Source organism: Rhincodon typus, chromosome 21 (assembly GCF_021869965.1).
Source record: "Rhincodon typus isolate 14 chromosome 21, sRhiTyp1.1, whole genome shotgun sequence".
Taxonomy (NCBI): Eukaryota; Metazoa; Chordata; class Chondrichthyes; order Orectolobiformes; family Rhincodontidae; genus Rhincodon; species Rhincodon typus.
The window spans coordinates 19052072-19070713 of record NC_063352.1 but is presented as its reverse complement, the minus strand read 5'-3'; the positions used below and the strand labels follow the sequence as shown (position 1 = coordinate 19070713).

Sequence of the window (18642 nt, the reverse complement as noted above, 5' to 3'; positions counted from 1 at the left end):
AGAGAAAATTTAGCTTAATCTCTGTTTTAAATGGGCACTCCTGATTTTTTAAACAGTGAGCCCTAATTCTAGATTCTCCCATTAGACAAACCATCCTTTCAAGTCTAACCTGTTAAGACCCATCTGGATTTTATATGTTTCAATCAAGTCGCCTCTTAAACTTCTAAACTCGAGCAGATACAAACCTAATCATTCCAGGTATTAGTCTAGTAAACCTTACTTGAACTGCTGTCAACGCATGGACATCTTTCCAGATGAGATCTCACAAGTGCCCTTATAACTGAAATATAAACTCCGTAATTTTGTATTCTGATCCCCTCACAATAAATGATAACCTTGCACTAATTTTATGCATTAATGCACGAGGACACCCAGAACCCTCTACATCTCAGCTTTGCAATCTCACTATTTAGATAATGATTCTTTTTTATTCTTCCTGCCAAAATGGGCAATTTCACAGTTTCCCATGTTATGCTCTATTTTCCCCCTTAATTAACCTGTAAATATCTTTTTATATCCTCCTTGTGTCCTCTTCACTAATTACTTTCCTACCTATCTTTGTGTTGTGAGCAAATTAAGCAGACGTACCTTCAGTCCTTTCACCTAGGTTATTTACATAAATTGCAAACAGTTGAGCCCATCAATGATCTCTGTGGCATACCACTCATTACATTTTGCCAACCTGAAAAAAACCTATTCACACCTACTCTTTGCTTCCTGTTAGCCAGCCATTCCTCTGTCCATGCCACTATGCTACTTCCTACACTGTGAGCTTTTATTTTCTACAATGATCTTGACGTGACACCTTATTTTTAAACCAGCTTATGATGAAGAAAGTGCTTTTGCCCTTTAATCATTGGTCCATAATAATTATTCCTAAATATTAGCCCACCATCTCATGATCATTTTTATAGACCACTTAAACAAGCGGATGGGATTTCAGTTTAACATCACATTTGATGTGCAGCACTGCAAATAAAGCTGTGCTTTGTTGGTGAGGAAAGGAGTGTTAGCGAGTAGTACTGTAGACCAGGTTAAATTAAACTAACAATATATCTCTTCAATATAAAATTTAAGTTAAAAAAGTCTGATGCTTTAGCAACTGTTTTCTTGGAAACAATGTAGATATTTGTAACTTAGCCCCAACCATATGTTATTGAGTATTAGAGCTCTGCTATATCTTGCATAAAGTCTTATTTAGCGATTGGAGTAATGGCACATTTTCTTCTCTGAAGCACTTTGCGTTAACCTTGAATATTCGGTGACCTTGTCTTGTACTGTTCGCAGCAAAGACAGGTTTTCCAGCATGGAAGTTATTGGTCAGTTCAACTTGGGATTTATCATCACTAAGCTGGATTCAGACCTGTTCATTGTGGACCAGCATGCCACTGATGAGAAGTACAATTTTGAAATGCTGCAGCAGCACACAGTTCTTCAAAGTCAAAAGCTAATAGTGTAAGATTTACTTTTTGTTGTTTGTTATTTTTGTTATCTGAAAGAAATCATTAATTATTTTGTAAAATGCACTTCTCACTAAAACTTATAGTCACAGGGGGAGAAACAGTTGGAACTTTCTCCTCAGGTGGCTGACAAGCTTGAGATCAATACCTTTTGCTAGGATTACGGGCCAAGGTTGAAGTGCAGACCAGCCATTACCTAACTGAATGGTGGAATAGACTTCAGAAGCTGAAGCCACAAAGACGTGGCTGCAGGATGGCAAAAAATAGGACATAGAGTTGTAACAATCGCTGGAAAGTTTCAAAACAGAAATTGAATGGACAGACTGCCTGGCACCAACCTAGCAACAGAAGCAACAATGGCAAACTCAGCCCAGTTGACCTGAAAAGTCGTCCTTCCTAATATCAAGGAGCTAGTGCCAAAATTGGAAGAGCTGTATCACAGAACATTCATGCAACAGCCTCATATAGCCGTATTTGCAGAACCATACCACACAGGCAATGTACCACACATTGCCATCGCTATCCCTGGGTATATCCTGTCCCACCAGCTGACCAAACCCAGCAGAAGTTGCAGCACAGTGGTGTCCAGTCGGGAAGGACTTGGCCTGGGAGTTCTCAATGTTGACCCTAACCACCAAGGTGGGGGTGAAGCTCCTGTCTTCATACTGAAATGACCTCATGTTGCGTGGCACTATCACTGTGCTAACTAGGATAGACTTCAAACAGATCTAATAACTCAAGACTAGACATCCTTAAGGTGTTGTGTGCAATGAGCAGCAACAGAATTGTAATGCAACAAAACATCATAGCCCAGCATCCCCCACTGTACATTAAGCCAAGGGATCAACCCTGGTTCAGTGGAGAGTGTAGAAGGACATACCAGGAACAACGCCAGGCATATCTGAAAATGAAGTGCCAAGCTGTTGAAGGTACCAAACAGGACTTCCAGCATGCCAGACAGCTTAAACAGCAAGTGATAGACAGACCTAAGTGATTTCACAGCCAAGGGATCAGGTATAAGCTCTGCAGATTTGCCATAGTGAATGGTGGTCAACAATGAAACAGCTCACTGACGGAGGAGGTTCCACAAACAATTCCCACCTTCACCGAGTGGGGAGGCCAACATATCAGTTGGAATGATAAGGCTGAAGCATTTGCAACAATCTTCAGCCTGAAGTGCTGTGTAGATGACCCATCTCGGCCTCCTCTAAGGATGCCAGCATTACAGATGCCAGTTTTCAGCCAATTTGATTCCTCTAGAAGATATCAAGAAATGACTGTAGCACTGGATAGGCTTTAGGTCCTGACAACATTTCCAGTAACTACTGAAACATGCCCCAGAACCTGCAGCATGCTTAGCCAAGATGTTCCAGTACAGCTACAACACTGGCATCTACACAACAATGTAGAAAATTGCCAAGGCCAAATCCAACCTGGCCAATTATCGGCCAATCGGTCTACTCTTGATCATCAGTAAAGTGATGGACAGTGTAATCATCAGTTCTGTCAAGCAGCACTTCCTGAGCAATAACTTGCTCACTAACACCCAGTTTGTGTTCCACCAGGTCCCCTCATCTCCTGACCTCATTACAGCCTTGGTTTAAACATGAAAAAAAGAGCTGAATTCAAGAGATGGAGAAAGTGACTACCCTTGACATCATGGCCATATTTGACCAAGTGTGGTATCAAGGTGCCCTAGCAAGATGGGATTTGGAAAAAAAACTCTTCGCTGTTTGGAGTCATACCTGGCACTGACAAAGATAGTTGTAGTTTTTGAATGTTAGTCATCTCAGTTCCCAGGAGTTGCTCAGTGTAGTGTCCTCAGCCGAACAATTTAAATCTGCTTCATCAATAATCTTCCCTCCAGAAGTGGGGATGTTTACCGATGATTGCATAATGTTCAGCACCATTTGCGACTCCTCAGATACTGAAGCAGTCCATATCTGAATGCAGCAAGACCTGGGCAACATTTAGGTTCGGGCTGAAAAGTGGCAAGTAATGTTTATGCCACACAAATGCCAAGCTATGATCATCCCTGACAAGAGAGAATCTAATGATTGTCTCTTGACATTCAGTGGTGTTACCATCACTGAATCACCAATTATCAACATCCTAAGAGTTACCATTCAGAAACTGAATAGGACAAGCCACTGTAAATATTGTGGCTATAAGACCAAGTAGAAAGCTAGGGATACTGCGGTGAGTAACTCACCTGACTCCTTAAAGCCTATCCACAAGGCATAAATCAGGCCTGTAGTAGAATACGTCTCACTTGCCTGGATGAATGCACCTCAAACCAAACTCAAGAAGCATGATACCATCCAGGACAAAGCAGCAACCTTCCCTTTCCATTCATTCTGTTCACCATTGACATTCAGCAGCAACACTCACAAGATGCGCTGCAGAAATTCACTGAGGTTCTTTGGATAGCACCTTCCAAACCCACAACCACTTTCATGTTGAAGGACAAGGGAAGCAGGTACATGGGAACACCGACATCTGCAAGATCCCCTCCAAGCCACTCACCATCTAGAAATATATTTGTGTTGCTGGGTCAAAATCCTGGAACACTCAGCTTGGTGGCATTGTGGGTCTATCTACAGCAGCAGTTCAAGAAAGCAGCTCACCACTATCTTTTCCAAGGGCAACTAGGAATGGGCAAAAAGTGCTACACCAGCCAGTGAAGCCCACATCCCATGATGCTGCTACTACACAGTAGCAGAATGAATGATGCTTGTCAACTGCACAATGCTGCCATTGATCCAAAAAGCCTTTTGCCTAACACAAACGATTAATGTGGTGTATGAATTTCAGTGCTGGTGTGATGCCAAGTATGTCCCAAAGACTGATGGATCGTATTAAACAGCATGCTCATTTGGCTGTTTGTAACAGGCGAGGTATTGATCATAATCATCCCCGGCTTGCAATACTCCCAACACAGTTGCTAACATTAGATGCAATTCAGCAACTGAACAACATTTGCTGGATAATCCTGAACATGAAAAGAGTTACACTGACAACCAATTTTGAATTATCAGTCTGGACCTCTGTGTGGCGTACTTGCATGTGCTGGAGGTTATATATACACAGGGCCCTGTTCTTTACAGATAGAAAGAACATGTACATGCACTGCACCTGTTTCAAATTGTCAATTCTCAGTTGACCTGACAGATTCAACTTGCTTGGTTTGAAATTTTAACAAAGCCTGGGTTTTAATTGTTAATCAGCATTAATGGGTGCATTTTCCATGTTGATGTTTCTGCCATTCAGCGTTTTCTTGCCAACCCATCAACATTATCCTCTGTCATCCAATGTACATGTTGGTTTTCATCTTAAATTAGTATCCTTGTGAAATGTTCCAGTGAGTGCATCGTGGAAAGCCTAGACGAAGTGTCCTTTTCTAGAAATGTATTAACCAATTTGTTGAAGTTTTTCAATAAAGTAACACACGTTGTGGGTAAGGGCAAATCAATTAATGTACTGTACTTGGATTTCCAGAAGACATTTAAGGTACCACATCAAAGGCTTTTGCAGAAAATGAGAGCTCATGGGGTCATGGATAGAAGATTGGCTAGTTGACAGAAAACAGTGTAGAGGTAGAGATCATTGCTCAGGCCTCGATCTTCTACATTTCTTTTAAATTACATGAATGAAAGGACTAAATACCTGATTGCCAAATCAGCTGTTGACACAAAGTAAGTTATGAGGAGACATAAAGAGGCTACAAAAGGATGGTGATAGGTTGTGATTGGGCAAGGATCTAGCAGATGGACTATAATATGGGAGCATGTGAAATTGTCCATTTTGGCTGAAAAAATCAAATAATAGCGTAATTCAGAAATGGTGAGAGATTGCTAAATCTTGCGATGCAGAGGGATCATGATGCCCTTGTGCATGAATCACAAACGATGAGTGTGCAGGTACAGCAAGTAATTAATAAAGCTAATAGAATGTTATTGATCATTGCAGGGCAATTGAATACAGTAGTTGGGGAGGTTTCAGTTATATGGGGCACTGGTGAGATAACATCTGGAGTACTGCATCTAGCATTATCCACTTATTTAAGGAAGAATGCAAATGCATTGGAAGCAGTTCAGAGAAGGTTTACAAAACTTAATACTTGGAATGGGTGAATTGACTTCTGAGGAAAAGTTGAAGATTAGAGTTTAGAGTGAGCGGTGACTTAATTGAAACATGCAATATTCTGAGGGGTCTTCACGAGGTGGGTGTGGAAAAGATGTTACCCCCTGTGTGAAAATCGAGAACTAGTGTCACTATTTAAAGTAAGTGGTTGTCTATTTAAGATTAACTTGGGAAATTTTTCTCAGAGGATTGAGAGTCTTTGGAAATCTTCCTTAAAGGATGGTAGAATCAGAATCTTTGAATATTATTAAGACGGAGGTAGACAGATTCTTAATAAGGAAGGGAGTGAAAGGTTTACAGGGGAGAAGTTGGGAACGTAGGGTAAACCAATCAGACTTGCTGAATGGCATAGCAGGCTTAAAGGGCCAAGATGTAAGGTGCACTGCAGAAATTCACCAAGACTCCTTTATACAGCACCTTTTAAACCCATGACCACTATTATCTCGATGGACAAAGGCAACAGATACATGGGAGCACCATTACCTGCAAGTACCCCTCAAAGTTACTCATCATCCTGACTTGGAAATATATCGCTGTTCCTTCAGTGCCTTTGGGTCAAAATCCTGGAACTCCCTCCGTAAAGGCATTGTGGGTGTACCTATAGCAGTGGTTCAAGAAGACAACTCGCCACTGCTATATCAAGGACAACTAGGGATCTGCAATAAATGCTGGTCCAGTCAGTATTGCCCACATCGTTATGACCTAAAAGTGAATAGAATAATTGGATACATTATATTTAAATTTAATCTGGGAGGTTAATTGCCCATAACTGTCTTTTGCTATGCACAATCTATAAACATTTCTGTCATCCTGTTACAGATGAATTCTGAAAATGGAATTTAAGTTGGACTTGATCCTATTTCTTTTTTTAAAGAATATATTCTTCTCCATTCATATAGTTAAATATTGTTTTTAACTTCTAGGCCCCAGAGTCTTCATTTAACTGCAGTGAATGAAACTGTACTGATGGAAAACTTGGACATTTTCAGAAAGAATGGGTTTGATTTTATTATAAATGAAGAAGGTTGGTTTATCTCCTTGTATTTAAAACACCAGACATAAATATCCTTGAACAAAGTTAAGTTGAGGTCAATAACTGGTTTTGTTCAATACCTGCTTATAGAATGTGTTTTTGTTTTGTTTTGCCCATGGTGGTTTTCAATAAAGCCGCTCCCACAGATAGAGTGAAGTTGGTTTCCTTGCCCATGAGCAAGAACTGGACATTTGGTCCTCAGGATATCGATGAGCTGATTTTCATGCTGAGCGACATGCCCGGTGTGATGTGTCGGCCATCCAGAGTCCGGCAGATGTTTGCTTCCAGAGCTTGTAGAAAGTCGGTAAGTGTTCCTCAGAGCATTTCTAATAAAGTGCATTTAATGATCATCACTAATTTATTGTGTTATAAACCATGAAATTGTATTATAAATCTTAAGTGAAACTGAGCACCTAAGAAAAGGACACCACTGTATTTGTGCCCCTATTAAATCGAATTCCCCTGCTGTGTAATGCTGTCAATTTCACAGAAAATGGCCCCTAGGAGTCCGAAGTAAACTCCCCTTATGGTGATCACCTACATAACTGTGAGCTGCATTTGACCAATGTTTGAAGTTCAAATCTTTACGAAGAGTATTCAATCATTAGAAGAGCTACTTATCCCAAGAGATTCTTCCCCAATACTCAGAAATTCAGCTCTGTGCATGTTGGGCTTTGCTTTCCTTACTGCATGTAGCTGTTGACGTCTCCCTTAAATTTTTACCCAGCTCTCACAGTTAATTAGAGTGCATGGACCATATGCCATAATATTCAGCCATACAAAATGACTCAGATTTGATCAGCTTTGGTTCAGTTGATAAGCAACAATGAACTTAAATTCCCTTTAACAAGACCAGGAAGGAACCATCTAAGCTTTTTTTCATGATTGTTATTTAATGATTCCTGTTGTAAAGCATAGTAGGTAAAGAGATCAGAAGCAGAATAAACGGTGATGACCCCAGCAGCATAATAATCTTATCAGCACTCATTATTTTGGCTTTCTATTAAGGAATAAGCAGTAGGATTAGATATTGAGGGGACCACTGGCATAAACTGAAGTAAGGAGGTTGAAGGCAGTACTGTTGTGCCTTATATTGTGCAACTTTTTTTTCCACCCCCCAGGTGATGATTGGGACTGCGCTTCATATCAGTGAGATGAAGAAGTTGGTTACACACATGGGTGAAATAGAGCATCCCTGGAACTGCCCACATGGGCGGCCAACCATGAGGCATCTAGCAAATTTAGACATGATATCGGTGGAATGAATGGCTATATTCATCCCATGTATATTATACTATAATCATGGAATGTTATATTTCTTGAAAAGCTTTCATTTTAAAACGTAATCATCAATGCTTTGTAAATGCCATCTTTTTGGAATGCTGTATGAGCTTAACTGCAATTTTAATCAGTATTTTAGTTGTGGAAATTACTTCTGTGAATTTAATTTCATTTCCATTTATTATTTAAAAAATTATATATCTCTGTTTAGTAAACAATTTGTTTCTTGTATTTGTGCCTAGAATGTGACTTTTGTATGCCAAAAAATTCTGCATTCCTCAATGCCTCAAAGACCTGCATTTCTGGAACTGGCTTTGTGAGCCAATCCTATGTCCATTGCTTTCTCTGAGCAAATCAAAACATATTTCAATCTGCATAATGCTAGAATCAAAGTATTTGCTTGGGTTAGTTAGCCTGTTTTTCTTTCTTTCTAGTGTAAAATCTTGCAGTTATGCTGTAATAATGAATCATCAGCTGGACTCAGTTCGTGGCTTTCTTGTCTGAGTCATAAGGTTGTGGGTTCAAATTCCACACCAAAGCATTGAGCAAAAATGTTCTAGGCAAACACTGCATTTGATTACTGAAGGAATGCTGCACTGTTGGAGGTGCTATCTTCCAAATGAGACATTAAAGGAAGGCCCTGTCGGTTTTTTCAGTTGGATGCAGAGGATCTTGTAATACTATTTTGAAGAGGTGGGAGAGGTGATCTCAGCTTCATGGCCAATTTTTATCCCTCTGTCGTCACTGAAACAGATTGTCTAATCATTATCCAGTTGCAGTTTGTGGCAGATGGCTGTATTGAAATTTTTTGTTACCTTTTCTAAATTACAACAGTGACTGCACTTCCAGAATACTTCATTCTGATGTGTTTTGGGATGTTTTGAAGACGGTGTATTAATGCAAGTTTTTTATCTTAAGTATAGATGATCTTTTGGAGTTTCTAATATTTGCAAGTTGGTGTAAGACAATGCTGCTTACACATGTAAAGGAATGCTAGGGAATTCTAGCTAGTCCTTCCAGCCTGTACTATCATGGTGTAATTTTTGAGCATAATGCCTACTTGTTCTCCATTCTCACACTGGGACATCCTGTCTCCCAGACGAAATGTCCTGAGTTAATTTAGAAAAAAAGTGTTTGGAAAATTTCTGTCTACCCTCAGTCAATTAAACAAGTTCAAACGGGGAAATGATCATTAATTAATTAAGCAGTCCGGTTATACTTTTGTAGCTTGAAATATAACCAGTACAAAAATATTTTAAACTAAGCTCTGAATTAAAGCATAATGTTTTGCATCCATCTTGTTTTTACTCCTTACTGAGGGACAATTCTATAGCCATGGATAGTCTTTTATTACTAGCTTCCTATATAGCCATTCCTCATTGCAGTCTCAATGGTTCATTTTTGGGAAGCTGGTTAAGCATGGTGGCAAGCTAGTTTAATAACTATCATAGGAAAAAATGCTGAAATCTTATAAAGGAGGTTATAACAGGGCACTTAGAGAGTCCCAATTCATCAGGCAGGGTAAACAAGATGATTTGATGACAGGGAAATTGTATCTGATTGTTATAATTAATTGAGAACTAACAAGCAACAGAAATAAAGGGGATCCTGTGGAGGTGGTATACTTCGATTTCTAAAAAGAGTTTGACAAAGTGCCGCACCAAAGGTCATAGCACAAAATAAGTCAGCTTATGATGTAGGCAGTAAGAAATTAGCATGAGTATAACAGGAAGCAAAGAGGGGTTTAAATGGATTATTATCAATTTTGCCAGTGATATGCCACAAGGATCAGTGTTGGAGTTTCAACTATTTATAATTTTTATCAAGGACAAGGAACTGAATATGTGGTTGCAAAATTTGCTGATGACACTAAGATAGGAAAGAAAAGAAAAATAGCACTTTATTTAACGGGAGAGAGATTGCAACACTCAGGATCCCATACATCAATCACACAATGTCAGTATGCAGGTACAGCAAGTGATTAGGAAAAGATATTGTTGTATATTGCAAGATGAATGGAATATAAACGTGGGAATGTTTTGCAATAGTTGTACAGGATGTTGGTTAGACTACATCTAGAGTACCATGTACAATTTTTATCTCCTTATCTAAAAAAGGACACAATTGCATTTTGAAAACTGAAAGAATTGCGGATGCCGTCAATCAGAACACTAAGGAAGGGTCATCGGACATGAAATGTTAACTCTGATTTCACAGATGCTACCAACATGCTGAGCTTTTCCACCAAGGATCATAGAGACTTAGGTGTGCATGTCCACTGATCTGTTCAGGTAGTGGGTCAGGTGGATAAAGTGGTTATGAACTCGTGTGGTATACTTTCCCTTATTAGCCAAGGAATAGGGATGTTATGCTGGAAGTGTCTAAAATGTTGGTTAGACCAAGCTAAAGAACTGTGTATAGTTCTGGAATCCACGTCATGGGAGGGATGTGATTACACTGCAGAGAGTGCTGAGGAAAATTTACCAGGATGTTGCCTGGACTGGAGAGTTTTAGTTATGAAGAGAGATTGGATAGATGGGGGTTGTTTTTCTTGGAGTAGGGGAGACTGAAAGGGAATGTAATTGAGGGGCATAGATAGAGTGGTCCCATTGGTGGAGGAATCAGTGAGCAAGGGGTATAAATTCAAGGTAAGGGGCAGGACGTTTAAGAAGGATGTGGGGAAAAATGTTTTCACCCAGAGGATGGTGGGAATCTGGAACTCACTACCTGTAAGGATACCTATAAGGCACTGTAACAATTAAGAAGTATTCAGATGTGGCTTTGTGATGGCAAGGTACACATGTTATGCGCCAAGCGCTGGAAAATAGAATAGCTCGTTGTTTGTTTTTGATTGGTGCAGACTGGATGGGCCGATGGTTTTCTTCTGAGCTGTAGACCTCTATGAGTTTATAATATGTAGTGAAAATGATTGCAGATATAGGAAGATAAAAACACATTCTTGCTTCAAATAAATAGTCTGGAGGTTGCACAACAGGTGACAATACATCAAGTACATGTTTTGAATTCTAAAGCGCGTTTTGGAGCATTTGTTTATGAGTCTTGTGGTGACCTGCCACCCATTTGTGCGCAGGCGCACGGAATTGCCTAGGTAACCGCGGAGCCACGTTGCTAGGGGCGATGGCAAGATGGTGAAAGGAGCAGACAGGAAGAAGAAGAAAGGGAAGGAGGAAAAGGAGAAAGAAAAGGACAAAGAAAAACTAACGAAGTTGAAGTCCTCCGAATTGGCAGAGGAGGTCCTGTCAGAAGCGGAGCCGGTGCATTCCGAAGGAAATCTGACGTGTCGGATGGTGTCGGAACATCAGGATGAAACCACTCCAGACATGTCCGAGGGCTCCGAGCGCCATGGCCAGACGCAGGAAACCTCGGCGGTTTTCTATGAGGAGCCTATCCTGACCAAGTTAATAATAGAGAGGTGCGGCCCTGAATGGTGTTTGACAGCTCGATCACTAGCTGACACTAAATGAGCCATGTCTCCACACTTACTACTGACCAGTTACTGAACCCTATCTACCTACCTTCACTATCAGTCTCTGATTCTGGATTGAACCTGCATCCTACTGCTACATCAAATCTCCACTCCAGTTCTAAATTTAAGGACTGACCAACCTTAAACCCTTCTGCTAACCAGAATCTTAATCTGAACTCTAAAGCAAACTACTTAACCAGAACTTCAACACCTACTACTGACCTTAACCCCAATCCCTCGTCCAAATCTTAATCTGAATTCTAACTCTATCTCTTTTGTTGCGTGTTTAATGCCCATAATCATGAGTTTGGTCAAGGAGAAGGCAGTCTTCAGGAGAACAGTTTTCAGGCTTAGACTTCTTTATAACATTTTATTACATACGAGTACTAAATATTACAATTCATGGTATCCAGAGATATACGAGGCTCTTACTGTTACAGGATAGAAAGACTATTCCATAAATTCTTCTACCTAATGCTAGATGGTCTACTTACATATTTTTCTACAAGTGTTTCAAACATGCACATGGATAGACTTCAAGCTTCTGCCTAGCTCTCCTGGTGCTTCTCCTTTTTTTTCCCCCTAACTTTGCCTACACTTTACATCTAATGAAGAAGAACTCAGTGAGATCATCAGAGTGTTGCTCGAGCCCTTACAGAAAACCCCTCCTAAGCTTTTTTCTCCCACCTTAAATTTTGATTAATATTTATATACATTCTCAAAGTTGCCCAGATTACATTTTTTTACAATATCTAATGCATATTTTTCCTTATCGCTCCCACCTCTCTCCAAATCTTTGACTTGTTTCATTTGTGTCATTAGATGGGTCAGGAAAGTCTATGACAAGGTTAAAAAATAGCTGAGGTAAAGTTAGTAAGCCTTTTTTTCTCTCTGCTGACTTCTGTTAGATCAGCAGTGCTCACTGAAGGGTCTTGCATTGATATAACTGCAGGAATGCATGGAAAAGTTGGGTTGTTTCTTCTTCTCCATCATTAACATCTAGATAAAATAATATTGTTAATTCTTCATGAAAGGAGTGAAGTCATTCATCCATTGATGCTTATTTCCTATAAATAAAAACTAGTGGCATTAACCTATTCTTCAAGGTTCTGTTCCAAGGCATGAATATACATGTTGGCATACAAATTATTTGGTTTGATGCTTGTTATATTCTTTAGACTATAGCAAGTTTTTGAGAAATTACCTCTTTGCCTACAAAGAATATACTATTGGTGTAACAATGGGCAGTTTGTCTTTGCTGATGTGGGTTTTGGAACCACACCTGTGACAAGATATTATAGCATTGTATTGCCTAGGACATTGAATTGATGTTCTCACATATGGTATACTTTTTGGATGAGAGGTTGTCTCCGCTAGTTGCATACTCTATCATGTTTAAAATATATAATACTCTCTATAGAATGTTCTGCATTAAATTGAACTTTTACTTTTTAATGTTTCTTGAACATTTTCCAGACTCTGTATCTACTGTTATTTGAACGGCTAGTTGTAAATTTGAATCATCTTTTGATTGAAGAAATTCAGTAACTGATTTATCTGAGAGACCAATAACTACTCTGTTGCAAATGAGCTCTTGTTGCAAATTTCCATAATGGCATGGTTCAGATTAGCTTCATTAATAGCCTGCATATACTTCTGTAAACTGTTCTGGGAGTTGGTATCTGCTACTGAAGCATGATCCTGTGTCCTATCTATTTTTGAGGTAAAATATAAATCAAAGATTATCAGGAAGTTGTCGAACAGATGTTTCTCATCAATCTATTGTCTATGTAATATGTGATCTAGGGCCCTCTTGTGGCACAGTGGTTATTCTCTCTACCCATTGACTGAAAGACTTGGGTTTAAGACCCACCTGTTTCAGAGGTGTGTAGTTAAATCTTTGAACAGGTTGATTAGATATTAGGTAAAATTTTAAAAAGTACCACATGATCTTATTTTTTTCCCCATATAGTAGAGCGGTATGCTAACCTGTTCTGCATTTGATTTGGTGCCTAATCTTGAAGCTGTTTGAAATCTTGGGAATTGTACTTTCCATATTTGCTGATTTATCAAGTGGATCTGAAATTTTTTTTTCAGTCTTCTACAAACAATTTCAAATCTGTTTATTGATCTTCATTGTTGTCATGATTTTCTAGGATCCTGTCACTGCTACCACCTTTTTATTGTGTGGCCTTATGCCCAAATCCATGAGTTTGGGTTCAAGGCAGGCCAGTCGAGGAGAAGGCAAGGTCAAGAACTGTCTTCAGTCTTAGGCTTCTTTATAGCACTGTTAATTACTACTAAGACAGAAAGCAGAATTTTCCCAAGCCCCAAATAACTGGCAGGCAAGGCCTTTGTCAATGTTGGGAGCATCAAGTTGCATTTTCCAACTGATTTCCAGATATCACAACAAGATTATCACTAGTGAACAGTATGAGACTGATTAATGGGGATTACTGCTCATTATCACTCATTGTTCCTTTAAAAAAAAGCATCGGTTGAAAGACTGTGGCACAAGCTGTTTGTGATAGTGGGAGGTGGCAGAAAGTTGGTGAAATCTCTTGATTGAATGAGTAGGCAGTGCAGAGAGCATACAGTATTAATTATGTGGGGAGACTGCGTGGGTAACAGGGAATTAGGGAAGATATTGCATGCAACAGTGAGAATGGTAGAGTGTGAGCCTTGGTGAGTGGTAAATGTAGTGACAGAAACAGAATAGATAGAGTGAGGTAACAGAGAAGGTGGTAACACTTACCCTGGCAGATCAGAGAAAGTCCTTGACCTTTTTCTACACTAACCCAGGTGTAACCCAGGCTGGCAAGGTCTGATGGCATAGCAGACTTCTGCTGGTCGTCTAGGACTAATTCCTTTTTGCTTCTCTACAGTCTATGCACTAATTACAAATATAGTCACCAAATTCCTTAACAAACATCACTCTAAGCCAGCTGCTCAGAAATTGCATTAATTGTTTTTGAAGAAAAATCTTTTAAGCTTTTGTGTGACCTTAACAAAGCTACAAAATTTTATGGAAGTGGGAGTGTGAATGAATACCCCATTTATAAATGATGTAATTTAGTGAGAAATGACAAAGTTATATCCATAAAGAAGTTATGAAATAATTGTGTTGATCAGTTAAAATGAAACAAGCAAATAGATTTCTACCTTATAAAAATAAAACATTTCTTTTAAAGCTATGAGGGAGAGACAATACGAGGTCTTTACGAAGGTGTAGGAACTGCCCATTTCCAAGGAGGTCATGTTTACCAAGTGAGTGGAATTCTGCTTTCAGCTCTTTTCTTGTTCAGCATTTGCCTTTACAGTAGAAGTTTGAGTTCTCTGTCTGATCATTATTGCTAAAGAATTTTCTTTTGGAATGTGTATGGTCGAAGGAGCTAAGATATATAGACCCAATTTTCATTCCTGGGCTCGATAAACAAAATTGGGAGAAACTTCTTCTCTGCAAACTCAAATGTTATGAATGGCTACAAAAGCAGTTGGAGCTGTCCATCAATAGACAGTAAAGACTCCAAAATTCAGTTTCAGTGCATGCATAATCTATTTTCTGACCCTCAGTCCCATCCCTACAAAAATGGTAAATGCTGAGACTGGAGTGGGGGGGCAGGATTTAGGATTCTTAACTTTCAGCATTTTTGCCATAGCAGAGACATTGTCTGTCAAGGCAAAAATTGAGGCCTTAGATGCAGGGGTAGGCGAAGAGCTCTTTGACCTCCTCTGCCATTCAATAAGATTGACTAAACATCACCTCAATTCCTCTTACCTGTCCAATTCCCATATCCCAGTATTCCTTTTTTGCTCAAAAGTTGACTAATCTCCTGGTAGCTCAGTGGTTAGCACTGCGGCCTGACAGTGCCAGGGACCCGGGTTTGATTCCAGCCTCGGGCGACTGTCTGTGTGGAGTTTGCACATTCTCCCTGTGTCTGCGTGGGTTTCCTCCAGGTGCTCTGGTTTCCTCCCACAGTCCAAAGATGTGCAGGCTAGGTGAATTGGCCATGCTAAATTGCCCATAGGGATGTGTAGATTAGGTGGGTTATAGGGGAATGAGTCTGAGTGGGATGCTCTGAGGTTTGGTGTGGACTTGTTGGGCCAAAGGGCCCATTTCCACACTGTAGGGATTCTATAAAAAAAAATTATAAGATGCTCATTTATTTAGTATTCATGCATATCTGGGATATTGAATTCCATACGATCCTTTGAGTGAAGAAATCTCTCCTCATCTCAGCCAAAAATGTCAAACCTGTATCCTGAGACTATGGTTCGATTTTCATATCAAACTCAGGAATTCGAACACCTAGAAAAATTCCATTTCTTGACTCCACACTTCAAGTGACTTTATTATTAAATGTTAGAGAGAATAAACAATTAGAAAAAAAAATTAAAGCTTAGAAATAAAAATGTAAGATAAGTAGAACATTGTGGTATGAAGAACATTGAAAGACAATATAAAATAGGAGATAAAATACAAAGAAGAGTGCAGGAGCAGAGGTACCTGCACAGATCATTGAAAGTGGCAGAACAGGTCAAAAGAGCAGCAAGTAAAACATACAGTATTCTCAACTTTTTTACGGGGACATAGAGTATAAGAGCAAGGAAGCAATGTTGAGTTTATATAAGACACTGTTAGGAAGAAGAAACATTACTAAGGGGAGAACTGTTAAATAAGAGCCCATAGTATTAGGGGGCAAGCTACAGGCATGGATAGAGGCTTGGCTGACTAGCAGAAAGCAGAGTGGGGCTAAAGAGGTTGTTTTCAGGATGGCAGCCGGTGATTAGTGGAGTTCCACAGGGGCCAGTGTTGTGACCACAACTTTTCACATTTATACGTTAATATTCTGGACAAAGGAACTAAGGGTATTATTCGAATCAGAGATAGTAGGAACTGCAGATGCTGGAGAATCCGAGACAACAAGGTGCAGGGCTGGATGAACACAGCAGGCCAAGCAGCATCATAGGAGCAGGGAGGCTGACGTTTCGGGCCTAGACCCTTCATCAGAAAAGGGGGAGGGGAAGGGGGTTTTGAAATAAATAGGGAGAGAGTGGGAGGCGGATAGAAGAGGGATAGAGGAGAGGATAGGTGGAGAGGAAACAGATCCTTCAGAAGCGTTTCTCCCTGCGACTCCTGAAACACACACTTGCAGCAATGCGCCGGCATCTCCAGGCACTACAATCAAGCCTACCCCAGCTCAGAGCCTCCCTCTCCCAGACCTGCAAAGGACCTCTCCTGTTTTTTATTCTACGTAGGATCCACAACCTGAACTCCCAATTCTACTCAGCTTTATTGGACACTAAAAACCGTAAGTACAGTAAACTTACTGGTGCCTACCACCCAAAACGGGCTTCCTCCACCCCCCAAATCCCCAGCCGTACCCAGGACCTTCCCCACAATGGGTCCGCCGCCATTGGCCATGAGGCCACTATCGGAGAACCCACAGATGACGTCACATCCGCCACCGCCGGGTTCCCCACTTCCGGGACAGCAAACACCATCGCTGCCGTTGCCGCCGACACTGAAGTCGCGACCACCCTCACCGCTACTGCCGCCGCCTACCCCGCTCCTCCTACCTCCGACGCCGGTCCGCCCATCACCGACGCGGACGCAACTCCACCCACCGCCGGCGCAACTCCGCCACCGCCGACACCGGCACAACTCCGCCCACCGCCGACGCAGCTCCGCCCACAGCCGACGCCGACACAGCTCCGCCCACAGCCAGCAGCTCCAGAGGAGACAGCAGCACCCAGCCCTGCCGAGTCTTCACCATCCCCCCAGACCTACCCCTTACTGAGGACGAACGGTCAGTCCTCAGTAAAGGGCTCACCTTTGTCCCCCTCCACCCACAGATCAACGAATACCGCTCACGCATGGACATAGAGCAGTTTTTCCGCCGCCTCCGCCTCCACGCTTACTTCTTTAACCGTGAACCTAACCCTCCCTCTACTGACCCCTTCTCCCGCTTCCAACACACCCCCTCCTCCTGGACACCACCCCAAGGCCTCCTACCCTCCCTCGACCTCTTCATCTCCGACTGCCGTCGAGACATCAATCGCCTCAACCTCTCCACCCCTCTCACCCAGTCCAACCTCTCCCCCGCAGAACGTGCAGCCCTCCGCTCCAATCCCAACCTCACCATAAAACCCGCGGACAAGGGAGGTGCAGTTGTAGTATGGCGCACTGACCTCTACATCGCCGAGGCCGGACGCCAACTCTCCGACACCTCCTCCTACCGCCCCCTTGATCATGACCCCACCCCTGAGCACCAAACCATCATCTCGCAAACCATCCACAACCTCATCACCTCAGGTGACCTCCCACCCACGGCCTCCAACCTCATCGTTCCCCAACCTCGCACTGCCCGCTTCTATCTCCTTCCCAAAATCCACAAACCTGAATGCCCTGGTCGACCCATTGTCTCCGCCTGCTCCTGCCCCACCGAACTGATCTCCAACTATCTCGACTCCATTTTCTCCCCCTTGGTCCAGGAACTCCCTACCTATGTCCGTGACACCACCCACGCCCTCCACCTCCTCCAGAACTTCCAATTCCCCGGTCCCCAACACCTCATCTTTACCATGGACGTCCAGTCCCTCTACACCTGCATTCCCCATGCAGATGGCCTTAAGGCCCTCCGCTTCTTCCTGTCCCGCAGGCCCGACCAGTCCCCCTCCACTGACACCCTTATCCGCTTAGCCGAACTCGTCCTCACACTCAACAACTTCTCTTTCAATTCCTCCCACTTCCTACAGACAAAGGGGGTAGCCATGGGTACCCGCATGGGCCCAAGCTACGCCTGCCTCTTTGTAGGTTACGTGGAACAATCCCTCTTCCGTACCTACACCGGCCCTAAACCCCACCTCTTCCTCCGTTACATTGATGACTGTATCGGCGCCGCCTCGTGCTCCCACGAGGAGCTCGAACAGTTCATACACTTCACTAACACCTTCCACCCCAACCTTAAATTTACCTGGACCATCTCTAACACCTCTCTCCCCTTCCTGGACCTCTCTGTCTCCATATCGGGCAACCACCGAGAAACCGATATTCATTTCAAGCCCACCGACTCCCACAGCTACCTAGAATACTCCTCCTCCCACCCACCTTCCTGCAAAAATGCTATCCCCTATTCCCAATTCCTTCGCCTCCGCCGCATCTGCTCCCAGGATGAGGCATTCCACTCCCGTACATCTCAGTTGTCCTCGTTTTTCAAGGACCGTAACTTCCCCTC

General features: G+C 41.9%; 2 protein-coding genes across 2 annotated transcripts in view; both read left to right on the top strand.

Moving 5' to 3' along the window:
- Window positions 1-1195: 1195 nt before the first annotated feature.
- pms2 (PMS1 homolog 2, mismatch repair system component) lies at window positions 1196-12863 on the top strand. Its single transcript, XM_048609629.1, has 4 exons — window positions 1196-1455; window positions 6527-6627; window positions 6771-6940; window positions 7758-12863. Exons 1-4 carry the CDS (start codon window positions 1307-1309, stop codon window positions 7899-7901), a joined length of 564 nt encoding a protein of 187 aa, XP_048465586.1. The 5' UTR covers window positions 1196-1306; the 3' UTR covers window positions 7902-12863.
- The window catches only part of rsph10b (radial spoke head 10 homolog B), a 73964-nt gene continuing 66385 nt past the window's right edge, over window positions 11064-18642 (top strand). Inside the window, 2 exon segments of the mRNA XM_048609630.1 lie at window positions 11064-11350; window positions 14596-14671. Of these exon segments, the coding sequence (XP_048465587.1) occupies window positions 11064-11350; window positions 14596-14671 (363 nt within the window).